Source organism: Alosa sapidissima, chromosome 21 (genome assembly GCF_018492685.1).
Source record: "Alosa sapidissima isolate fAloSap1 chromosome 21, fAloSap1.pri, whole genome shotgun sequence".
In the NCBI taxonomy this organism is placed as follows: Eukaryota; Metazoa; Chordata; class Actinopteri; order Clupeiformes; family Clupeidae; genus Alosa; species Alosa sapidissima.
Genome location: NC_055977.1, coordinates 15569500 through 15582335, shown reverse-complemented (window position 1 = coordinate 15582335; position 12836 = coordinate 15569500). Strand labels below are relative to the sequence as shown.

Here is a 12836-nt window from a genome sequence, read left to right as displayed (position 1 = left end):
TAGCCCTCCTTGTCGCTCGTTGCGGCAGTCTCGTGGATGCCGTAGCCTAGTTGTGCAAACTACATGGACAATAACAGTCACCTGGAAAGCCGCTCATGCCGAGCACGATAAGACAAGTGCACGATACGTCAGCGGGAATCAGCGAGTATAAAACTCGACATCTTAAAGAACGGCTTTAATTGAAACACGCATAGTCGTATTCCTAAATAATTTCTAAAACAGGAACTAAGTAACAACTAAGCCTTGCAGTGAGCCATAAACAGCGATCGGCGGGAATGGCTTCATCTCCTTGCGGTAGCAGTAACTTTGATTGTGGGCTTGAGATCAAAACTCGTTCGGTGGAACAGACACTTATTCCGCTGGTCTCACAGGTATGTCTCACCAAATAACCTTCTGAACTGTGGTGAACTTAAAATACTATTGACTACAATTGTGAAAACACGTTGTTGTAACTAACATATTATAGCCTATCCCACAGCGCAGGTCGTTGTAACAGGGTCAAATGTGGTGGACATAACAACTTCGGCGGTTGTTAACGTGCTTATGAACATGATGTGTTCAAAATGTATTCCTTTGAGCTTGCTTGTTATTTATACTGAACTATGCTGATGTGTGTTTGTGTGTGTGCGTCGAGGCCGCATGTTTTAGTGTTGAAATCTGATTCCAGGGAAACAAGGTAGCACTGTAGCCAGCCGAAGTAAAAGCTTCTTGCCGGGAGATGGGTTCACGTTAGCTTCCAGTCACAAGCAAAGTTGAATATCTTCACAGTTTTGGTTAGGTAGCCTACAATTAATGAACTTAGGGCATGCGAATGCAGGCTAAACATAATGAACTTTGACTATGTTCGGTCAAAGTTGGAGATTACATTGTAACAACAAATGGTTAAGTAGTTGACTATAGCTTCTGAAATATAACACTTCTCTGTGAAGTCTGCAGTTTTAATATAAAACTCAGCATCAACCATTGAACCACCAAACATGCCACACAGGTAGTGTAACCATACCCTATTATTCAGACAGAGTATTATGATTGCAATGTCATGTGAGGCAGACATAGTTGTTGACTGTCTAGGGGCCATTACCACCACAACCTGCAGAAATAATAAGTTACCAACGTCTAATCTCTCCAGGCTACATGCTCACCTGTTTATTTTTAAGATTAGTGACAAAATGTTGACAAAAGAATATTTAAATGCACCAACTCCCACACCAAAATCTGTTTAGGGGTTCATCCCACACTTTCAATGTGTTGATATTGATAAAATAAGATGCCGTGGGGAGATAGAGCTTTGTCAACTCTCTTGCATGAATTTGGTTAATTACAGCTTCCTGTCTCAGTAAACAACAGCACTTTCTGTTTGTCATTATGCAACACTGTGTGCCATAATCTAGCATATCGTTCCCCAGGGGGGCGTCTTAGTGAATCAGTGGAAAAGTGCACAAAATGAGGTTGTGCAGAACGACAGATCAATAGTTTTTTCTGTGACTTTCAGAAAGCAGAAAGCGCCTTCTGAATTGATGCCGACTGATGCCATTGTATTTTAAACTAGGCTGGAAGCTCAGCAATGCGAAACAGTCAACCATTCATTTGCACTGGGAAGTGGGGAAAGTCTTTGAGAAGGTTATGGGGCAAGGGGTAGGGGGTGGGGTAGGTCTCATGACAATAGGCAGATAAAATGGCCCCAGTCAAAGCACCCCCCCCCCCCCCCCCCATGGAACCTCATGCAATTCCAGGAGCCCAAGAGGTCTTACAGTAGCACTCTAAACCATATTAAAATGTTTGTCTGAATCCTGCATTCCTCTTCCTCCCTATTGCCTGGATCAATTATGTAATGTTAGCGCGATTACACAGCCGTGTGGTTTCAGAGTGGAGGGGGTTTTCAATAAGCTCTTTAATTTCTCTCCAGAAAGCTTTCTAGCTCTGGGCCTCAGAGAGCTGGGTTACGGTAGTATACAAGTGGCTGGCATCGAATTGCACTAATAGGTGAGGCAAGCAAGCAAATATCCTGCATATTCCATTTAGGCCGTAATTCAAGAGAAAGGATAGTTGTTCCCTGGAAAATGTTGTTCGCATGAGGTTGGACATTCCCATGGCAACGGCATTGCCTGGTGAGAATTTCTAATAGATATAGCCATCGTTGAACATTCAGCCATTGCCTTTCAATTTTCCCAGAACAACATAACATATTTGCAACAGAAAGGTGCCAGTGGTGTAAGAGAAGGACAGTGTTTGGAAGTCAGATAGGAGTGCCAAGCCTTGTGTGTGTGTGTGTGTGTGTGTGTGTGTGGGTGTGTGTGTGGGTGTGTGTGGGTGTGTATGTGCGTGTGTGTGCGTGTCTGTGTCTGTGTCTGTGTCTGTGTGTGTGCTTGCAGGTGTTTTCCAGACTTATGTTTGTCTTTGTGTGTTTCATTTATATGCCAATTATGTGACTGACTGTGATTATGTGTCTTTATATGTGAGTTTGTGTGTGTGTGCACGTGCGTGTGTGCACATGTGTGTTGGGTGGTGAGCACAGACCCACAGTTCACCAGTAAGAAAAAGAAAAGCACTAGTGCACTGGTGGCTGGAGGAAAGGTAAGGCTATTCACACGCTCGCTTGTTTTCTGTGCTGTTGATCCTTCCTCCTTCTCTGTTATCAAGTTCACTCCCTACCACCGTGTAATTAAGCCGTCCCGCCAAAAACTCCTGGCTAAGCTCAGAGAGCTCCCAGACTCCACCTGCCTTATTATCGCAGATGCAGAGGTCTTAGGGGAGGTGAAAGTCATGCCATGTTTTTTTTCTCCCTTTTCATCACGTCGATGCCCCGAGCTAGCTAACTCATTGAGTTCTATACTGTGCAGCAACACTTGGACAGAGGACAACAAAATACCTGCAGCTGAGTACATGGGGCGCCTTTAAGACCCCTTCCGCAAGCATGATGTTTTCTCCCTAAAACGATTATTGAGTATTAAGAATATATATTAAGAATGATATAAGAAGGATTGGGAGGATTTGGGGGGGGGGGGGGGGGTGTGGGACCCAGTTTTCCTTTGTCTTGCCATTGTAAAGAGGTCGTTGACAATCATCCATTTTCTAAATGTGTTTCTGTCTTGCAATTGGTTTGTTTTTGTTTGTGAGTTATTTTGCTCTGTTTCATGTAGCTGAATAAGTTAGTGCCATTAGCATTAATAATTAATGTGGAACTGTGGTAAACATAATAGCATGCATATTAAAGACAAGATGGCCTCTTTTAAGGCAGCTGATCGGGTGTGAAGGTGGGAGCTGAGACTGGAAAGGGGTGCTGGAAAGGTTATGAAATTACAGAAGAGGCCTTTGATCTGATCACTGAGATTTTAAATGACTGTGACAAGAAAGGCTTGTTATTACATATTTGTGCTGGCTCGGTCCTTTTTCTGGAGGACTAAGCACAGATTTCCCCCCCAGCCCTGGCTTCCCCCCTCCAAAATGTGCTGCTATAATTGGGACCAAAAATCCTTTCTCTGACTAAGTTTGTTAAGATGACTTTTCATGCCTTTGTGGGCGGTTGGGTTCCTGTGCTTTCTTACTTTCTTATGTCGAAACAATGACCTTTTTTTTAGGGAGACAGTTAGGGAGACAGTTTTGGGAGACAGTTTTGAGCATTGCAGTTCTGAGAAAACCTGCATGTCTGAGTTTCAGTGGCCTTCAGAAAGAAACCGTTTTTTTTTTTTTTTAAAGAGAAGCTCGGTAAAAGTATCAATTCTGTTTTTCTGAAATCTACTTGTAGTTCCTCATCTCATCCCTCCCTGAGTATACACAGAAGCTATAACACATGAATGCACGGCATTCAGTGTTGGTACATTCCTTAACAACTACAGCAGAGCACCTCCTTAGGTGATGGAGTTACTGCCATTGTGAGCCACAGCGTGATTAACCACCCAAAGCCAAAAGGATAAACACGGTAAATGTCACCAGAGCGCTTTAGTGTTGCTGACGGATGATGCTGAGGCCCCCAACAGAAACTACTGTCCAGAAACAAAACGGGCGTTGTACATCGTGGAGCCAGAACGCATGGTGCATGCTCTCAGTGTGTGTGTGTGTGTGTGTGTGTGTGTGTGTGTGTGTGTGTGTGTGTGAGTGTGGGCGTGTTTGTTCCTGCGTGTTGAATCTGCCTAACCAGCACAAGCATGAAGGCCCCTGGACAGACCGGTGCAGACGGAGATAGTGATCTTCACAGTCCACTTGAGTTTAACAATTCAGCCTCCTCCACCACCACCTCCATATCCCTTACATTTAATACATTAATCTTACATTAATCCCTTGCAATAGAGTCTGCTATGTAACCAGTTCAATGCAGCCCGAGCTTATAGCATTTAGTGCTGATGAATCATATGGTACTGGGGGTTTGGTCACTCAGCAAAAATCTGAATTCAAGACTGAATCTCAGTGGGCTAACTTCGACCGTATCATTTTTGCCTACTTGAAAGGATTTGTGTGTTACCTCATAGTTGCATAATATACGCATTGCTGTTCAGGATGCAGCTATACTCTGCTCTGCTATCAAATAAGAGTCAAGACGAATCTTGCACCTCGGTGCGTCAAATGTGAGGAGAATCAGGAAAATGGATGGATCATCTTCTTGTAGTGTTTCCTGATCATCTTCACAGATGATAAACGATCAGTGACTTGGTGAGGTACTTCCTCTCTGTCCTCCTCTCTTCCTGTCTCTTCTCGGCTCCTCTCAACAGGCATCCAGGGAGTCGTTTCCTACCCCGTGTCTTTTTAGAGGGTGATGAAAGGACTGCTCGCGAGGAGCCGATCCTTAACCTCTCCTTAACTAATGTACTGCTCCGTGCAGTGCAAGCAGGCTTCCTACCCCGAGGGAACTGAGTGAAGAAGTCAAATAGCAGACGAGATGTGGTGTAGCCGCAGCATCTCAAACACACTGTAATGGATTTCCTGGCTTGTTTAGACTCGCTTGCTGCTTACAGTCCAGTATTGGATGATGATTAAAAGTCCAGTGCTGCCACTGATAACTGCTGTACGGTTTTGGCAGGGAACAATAAACATGTTCTTATCTTGGTATAGTGGGAGCTGGAGTCAGGTGTTCAAAGTGGAGCACTTAATAGTTGCCATGTGAGGCTTTGATAGTGATGTTTCCCACAAAAGTTACCACTTCTGTATATTAAGAAGTTGTCTTGTGATCACACAGAAGTTGTGTGTTTTTTGTGTTCCTCTAGTCCAGGGGTTCCCGAACTTTTCCACGACAAGGCCCCCCAAATACCACTAGGTTCTGGCCAAGGACCCCCTTGATGTGTTCGTAAACCCATCGACAATACTATGGCAAATGTAAAAATACATTAAGCTAATTCTAACAATTATTTTAGCCACAAGCACTTCGCGATGGAGCATACAGTGAGGCCCCCCTGGCACCCCCTCGCGGCCCCCCAGGGGGCCCTTGGCCCCACTTTGAAAACCACTGCTCTAGTCTACGTAGAGTCCGACCTGACTCTAAGTAGACTTGAAGGCCCACGTTACTTGAAAAGAAGGCCTCCGTCTCACCCTCATGTGCCACGGCTTGAATTGGATCCAGTTCCCCTTCCTCTCTCTCCGCAACGATCATGTCTCAGCTTGGCAGGGATCCAGGCCGTATTTCATGTCTCGGTGGCATGTTATCTGTCGTCGGCCAGGAAGCGATCTCAATCGGGGATGTGGGGAGATGGCAACTCTGCCCTGTCCACCCCTCCCAGCAGCTCTCACTTTGTTCATGCTGCGGGAAGAAAAGCACTCTCCATATGGACAAGGTGTGTTCGACATGCTACCGTCACATTATGTTACTGCCGAGCTTGAAGCTCCAGGGCACTATACGGTAGAACAATGCTGTTGTTTAGCCACTGGAAGTGTGAACTCAGGTTAACGTTTTTGTCTCTCCATCTCTCTCTCTCCATCTCTCTGTCTCTCTCTCTCTATCTCTCTCTCTCGTCCCTCATTCAAGGCTTCTACAGCGGAAGGGCTTAATTTCCACGGTAAATTTGCATTGCTAAATTGTGCCTTCCGCAAATTTTGTGAGCAAGACGAAATGATAATGGGCACACCAGCCCCTCCCCCCCCCCCCCCATAATAGATAATGAGCAGCAGCCTTTGGCTTTTTTGCACTGTTCTCTCTGTGTTTCTGCATTTGTGAGATTGGACCAGTAATGCTGAGCACTTGCTTCTCCATCTCTGTCTGGCACAGACTGTTTTCAAAGGCTGCTGGCTTGTCTGAGGAATGTAAAGGCCCTGTGACAAATGCCCCACTTACCTGTACAGGGCTTTCTCGAGCATCATTTACTTTGTCCCATTAAAGCGTCAGTGGACAAAGAGTGCAAGTTCGTCAGCTCTTTTCTCCCTCTCCTTTTTTCCACAACCACAACAGCAACAACAACAGCAGTTGAGCAGAGATCAAAAGGGGTCTGAGCTTCCTCGAATTCTGCAGTGCAAATCATCTTCTCAACGTGTTACCTTTTTTTTTTTGACTGGTATCAAACGCAGCGATGCATAGGTGTTAATTGCTTTCGGGAGCAGTTCTCACTTAACACGAGGAGAAGACGAGTTTTACTAGTTTGGAGAGGCGTGTAACGTGATGAGGACACTTGTGTGGAACTGAATGTGTTGGCCCTTTAGGAAGTGGGGCTCGGAAAAAAACATCCACAGAGAAGGCAATGGCGTACGCCCTGCCAAATCTATTTTGCCATCCCTGGCCACTGCCAGCTCCAGTGTCACCACCGCGGGATTAGGTTGAGGCTTTTCGTGCGAGGGCTGGTGCGGCGGGTTGCCAGTGCGGCTCATAAATGCCAAGGTCAGTTTGACGGGAAATCATCTGACACTCAGTCCAAGATCAAACGCCCAGATCACGTTTGGAGCACTGTCTCCCGGGAGACGGTCCTCCAGGGTTAGGCTCCACACCGATGCCCTGGGGGTAATAATTCTGTGTGCTCAAAGCCGGAATGACAAAATATCAAGACCGAAGCTATGGTTGAGGGCCCCTTACCCCCACCTCTCTCTCTCTCTCTCTCTCTCTCTCTCTCTCTCTCTCTATTTCTCCCCCTCACTGATCCTCTCCACCTTTCTTTCTCTCCTCTCTCTACACCTTTCACAATGGTGAGTCTGAAATGTGAACCAAGTTTTGCTCCACTACCCCCCTTCTTCTTTCCCACCTGTCCTTTCTCCCTGGTGACTCTCCTTTGTAGCTGAAGGGGAACAGTCAGTCAGTCGGTAAGATAATAAATCATTTTAACAGCTCTCAGAATCACAGTGCACTGAGGGGTTGAGTGTCTCATTTTCCACTTATTGTCTCCACAAAAACAAATGCAATTTCATATGATTCATAAGAGAGTTATATATCTCTCCTTAAAAGACTTGTGTATTTATTTATTTATTAAGGAACCACAGAGTGGGTTATGGCGAACTGATCTTTCCTCAAATCAGTTATCACATCTGTCATCGTTCAACATTGTTTCATTGAAGCATTTAACAAGAGGGACTTTTCCCGCCTCTGACATCGATAGGAAGTTATTTTAGGTGCATTTTAATAGGAGTTTCTTTTTTAGAAGAGTCTGAAAAGTTCAAGTGAGCTCACTGGAACAGAGGATATAATTAATGTGAAATGCCTAAAGAGTAAACCGAAAGGGCAGATGTCAGAATGACCGCAAGGGGCGATGCACTTTTTCACATGTTTTCATTCTCACAGCTAGCAGACCTCCACCGCACTCTTCCGGCGGTATTTCAGATCTAAAAAGCAGCTTGTCAGGCAAATTAGCCGCATCAATCATGTCGCGCTAAGACTCTGTGGATTAGCGAGCTTCTTTCCTTACCCCCCCACCTCCACGCTGGCCTGATAAGCAGCGATAGCGCTGGCGCTAATGGGAAGCCGACCCCACAGTGAGCCGGGAGCCAGCCTCTGGCGTCTCTTTGCCATGCCTGCTTGGTGTCCGTACACTTAATGAATATTGATCATGGAGACTCGGGGCTCAGGGCTGCTGGATGAGGAGGACCCTCCACCACCCTGGCAGGGTTCTACTCTGGCAGATGTCAGGGAATTTCCCACACTGTGTGTGTGTATGTGTGTGTGTGTGTGTGTGTGTGTGTGTGTGTGTGTGTGTGTGTCAGTGGGTGTGTCTGTGTGTGTGTGTGTAAGGGGTGCCAAAGCCTGCTGTTGCACTCATCAAATCACATGAAGCCCTATCTGTTGCATTGGCTCCATCCCCCCAACCCCCACCAGCGTCTTAACTCCCCTGTCTCCTCCACCCCCACCACACAGTTGTTTGGTGTTTGGTCTCCTAGAGGAAGCAGACGCGGAGTCATGTCCTGGAGGGATGGTCTCTCGGTCATGTCGAACAGCTGTCCCCGAAGCTTTACTGCTTCCCAGGATTGTCCGAGGACCGCTGGGGGAACTGGGGCTGGATGACAGGTGGCGCCTGACCTGAAAGTGACAGTAGAACGGCCATGTGACTGGACAGGGGCCAGAGGACAGCTCACCTTCAGTGAAAGTACTCTGTCCCCCAGACACCAGCCTACAGTAAAGACCAAGGAACCCATAATTACTTGAATTCAATTTTGAAGAGCTTCCAAGCCACACTGACAGACCAGCACAACTTACTTTAATTTTGTCATGGATGAACGGCGTTGTGTGGACATCTTTAAAGCAAAATCTGTGATAGACTTGTCATAAACAGATTGCTGGTGGAGCTTTTGTGAAAGTGTTTTGTGTACTGTCTAGGTGAACTGTGTGAGTGTGTGTGTGGTGCTGTGGTTTGTCCCTGTGGTCAGGGAGCATTCCTCTGTGCAGACGATAGGCTGGTCACGGCATTTTGCCACCCATCTCAGATTTCCATTCCTTCCCAGAGGGGAAAGAGAGAGTGTGCGTGCTCTGTGTGCAGACAGACACAAGGGTGAAGGATCAGGGGGTGGGTTTGTGTGTGAGTGGGGGGGGGGGGGGAGGGTGAAGGATCAGGGGGTGGGTTTGTGTGTGTGTGTGTGTGTGTGGGGGGGTCAGCCGTCTCCAGGGAGAGCCCATGGAGGTCAAAGGGTGTGTTCTCATGACTGAGACCTGGATACGCACTGTGCATAGCTGCAGTGCGTGACTCACTGTCTTTTCCCCCCTGAAGGCTTGAACTTCTTAATGCAGCGATCATAGGCCGATTCCACCCACGCATCATCCTGTTCTCTTTATAACCTCAGCCTTTGACGGCATGACAATCTCCGCGATTTATGAATGTAATGAATCATTTTTGTTGTACCTCACACCCCTCCTCCCTTCTCTTTTGAATGTCGGAGATAAGGCAGGTCTAGGTCCAGGAATCCCTTTTTGTGGTTTTCCTGCTTGGCCTTCAGGGCAGAAGACGAACTAGTCCTCTTGACACCATCGCTCCTGACAATAGCTCTTGGCTCATGTAGGGGAAAGCCCCTCTCTTTGGTCTGGAGTATTTACCGTCACACCATTCCGCAGCACAATGGTGTTATCTTCAAAGTATCTTATTGAGGTTGGATTCAGTTTAACATGCGGTTAGGGTTTCATTAATGCGTCTGGAGGGGGAATTTGTGGAGTCCCCACCGTTGGATGGCAGATGGCAAGATTTAATTATGCCTTTGGACACCCAGGTAGATCGTTGACACTTGTCATAAACAGAGAGTGTTTTCCCAGCACAAATTCGATCCCCCTCTGTTTGTGTCTCCCCTGCCTTGACATGCAAGGAGAGTCTCTGCAACAAGTGTCCCGTTTTGTTGCTGTTAAGGACCACTTAAAGTCTATGAATCACAATTAGGCTTGATGAACTCTCTCTCCCCCGTTAGCGGTGCCAAGCAGTTCCCGACTGGTCCGAGCTGCGATCGGCAGCCCGAATCATCACTGCCCATCTCGAAGTCTGCCAGGGCCAACTTGCCTGCTGGACTCACTGCCAGTACTAAAATGTCAGAGGGTTCAACCGGCCATTTATTTTCTGGTGCTCAAGTAAGGTCGAAATGTTTTTTCGAGGCACAAATGTATTTTCACTCCAATTCATTGCCGTAAAAAAAGCTGTGTGATAATTGTTGTAATGGCTACCTCTCATCTCCGAATACTTAAGGCGTTAATACCAATGACGTTAGGGCAAATGCATGACATTGAGATTAGTCTCTCTACTAATGACACAGCAATAAAGCATGGCTTATTCTCTGGCTGCCTCTCATCCTGCGGTTGTGTGACGACAATACAGAAACTATTAAGGCAAATTCACGACATTGCAGTGACTATTCTCTACAAATGACTGAGCAAAAAAAAAGATAGCTCCTCTGCCTTTGACGTTCGCTCCTGATCGAGTTGTCTCCAACATGAAAGAAGCAGAGGGGGAACAAGGGATTTATCAAGCGGGCAAATCAGGGGTCCTCGAAAGCCTTTCATATCTGCGTTCCTTTTCTGAAGGTAATGAGGCCAGGCAAAATCAAAGACGCAAGCCAAGTCATGTTTGATCAACAAATAAAGTTGCTACAGGGCATACTATCTAGATTCTTTGTTAAAGACAGTGGATTTTTGTACAGCTTGTACCCTGATATTGTACGAGTTATCACCAGCTATTTAGGAAAGATAAAGAGATAGTTGAATATTACCACATTCTTTCTGGGTAATTATGAAAGTAGGTTACAACTAGAAATCAGGCAGAGGGGAAAAAAACTTTTGAAAGGCCTGGCTCTGGTATGGTCACAATTTAAATTGATGTAGGTCAGCAGATTTGCTCTTCAGCGGTGTAGAACAGCTCCTCCTGAATGGATGTGTTTATCATGACACAAATCCGCCCGGACAGCAGACATCTGCATGTAATAAGACACACTTGAGACCTCACACATAGATAAATTATCCACTGTTGTCGACTCGAAGAGATTTGGCGCTCTCCTGGGTGATTCCAAGCCAGGTTAAACAAATGCCATCTCCTTGTAAAGATTCATCCCATGGGGGAGGTTGTGAAAAAAAAAAAGAAAGCCTGAAATGCATGACTGAAACGTACACACCCATAGTCTGGAATTTGATGGAGTAAACCCCCTGCCCCAAATGAAAACAAAGACTTACTGTACTGCAGTGTGGACTTGCTTACACACAGACAACGAAGAGGACCTGTTCACACACAGACAGACAGCTGGTACCCGCTCAGACACAGACAGACAGCTAGGACCTTCTCAGACACAGACAGACAGCTAGGACTTTCTCAGACACAGACAGACAGCTAGGACTTTCTCACACACAGACAGACAGTTAAGACTTTCTTACACACAGACAGACAGCTAGGACCTGCTCACACACAGACAGACAGCTAAGACTTTCTTACACACAGACTGACAGCTAGGACCTTCTCACACAGACAGACAGCCTATGTGCTGCTCACACACAGACAGACAGCTGGGACTTGTTGGCACAGACAGACAGCTAGGACCTGCTCACACCCAGAGTACTTGTGAACACCCATGCAGCTGGAGAGCGTTTCCTGTGATTTAATTTCACCAGCATTGTTATCACTGTCGTCACTTTTTATATTTCAGTCACACAGATTTCATGCTTGCTTACACATCTGAAAGACATTTCAGGGAAGATGTTTAACTAGATTTGATAATGAAATGCACTGTCAAGGGCAATCTGACATTCACATTCAGACCTACTTTCTGGAATGTGTTACCTGTTTGGGGCTTCTGGTTCAATAGACCTGGTAAATATAGAGATTTGAAAGGCAAGGCCATACATGAAAACACAAAAAAAAACAGGCTAGCATACCATTTGGTAACGTGTTTGAGAAGAAACCACAATGTGTTCACACAGATGTTTTTGAGGGAATATCAGTGCTAAAACCTCTCCAAGGTGATTGTCCCAAACCCTGGAGATAGAGAGAGAGAGAGAGAATTCACCTCTCAGGTGTTAGCGTTTGTACAGTTAAACCAATGTTGACTTTTGGCTGAACAACAGGCCGTCATCCTAATTCACAGGCGCCTCGTCAAACACCTCTCAATAATTCAACTTGGCCAGCCATTAAAAATGCATGCCATGCTAGCTATATAAGTACCCACCCTTATCAATAAGTGAAAGCCAATGCAGCAGGGTTCCTCAACAGTATGTGTTCTGCACATGAAAGACCATTGCAAGGTTCTCAACCCATTTCACAGGTGGAACCTGTACATAGCAGGAACTTTGAGACTGGAGAGCCCTCTTAGATCTTTTTCAGCTATTAGAGAGCAGTAAGATTGCTCGGGCGTAGAACATTCTCTCCCCCTGAGGGTAAAGTTGATGCCAACATAAACACAGCACTGTGTAATAACTGGCATTATCTCTTTTTTTCCACCCAGTGATACTCTTAACCTCAGAGCGTGTGTTTGTTCTCCTTAAAACCCAGTCGCCACACAGCATGAAGGATGGCTCGGATTATCTTATCTTCTGTTCTTTATCTATGCTGTCATGGTGGCTGGCGTGAAGCAGAGCTATAGCACCCAAGTTCTCCGGCGAGCTCGTGTCACGGTCTAACACTCTTCTAGCTGAGGCGACCTGTGCTCTCATCAGCAGCGAGTCGTGACTCACCACAGAGACATTCGGCGGCACGGCACGGCACAACGCCGTTTCCGTATGCTGGTGTGTTAGCGTTTCCTTGGAAAAGGTGTGGAGTTCTTGCCGAATGTCATTATCTGCTATTATTACACCCCCACACACCACCCCAACCCCCCCTTCTTCCTCCCTCATTGGGCCTCTGCTTCTGTCTTGTTTTACACGTCCTTTCCTGCTGTCTCTCTTGCTCTCTCACCTTCCCCTTCCCCTGTTCCCGTTGTTTTCACATCTGTCTGTCTCTATCTCTCTCTCTCTCTCTCTCTCTCTCTCTCTCTCTCTCTCT

The 12836-nt window shown here is 46.2% G+C and overlaps 1 protein-coding gene across 3 annotated transcripts in view; it reads left to right on the top strand.

The window, feature by feature from the left end:
• Positions 1-12836, top strand: part of ctnnal1 (catenin (cadherin-associated protein), alpha-like 1) — a 57064-nt gene continuing 44228 nt past the window's right edge. Inside the window, exon 1 of one of the 3 annotated variants that reach the window (XM_042076198.1) lies at positions 1-371. In XM_042076198.1, the coding sequence (XP_041932132.1) occupies positions 276-371 (96 nt within the window). In that variant the 5' untranslated portion in view covers positions 1-275. The remainder of the gene's footprint in view (positions 372-12836) is intronic. The other 2 variants (XM_042076199.1, XM_042076197.1) reach the window with 2 other exon arrangements.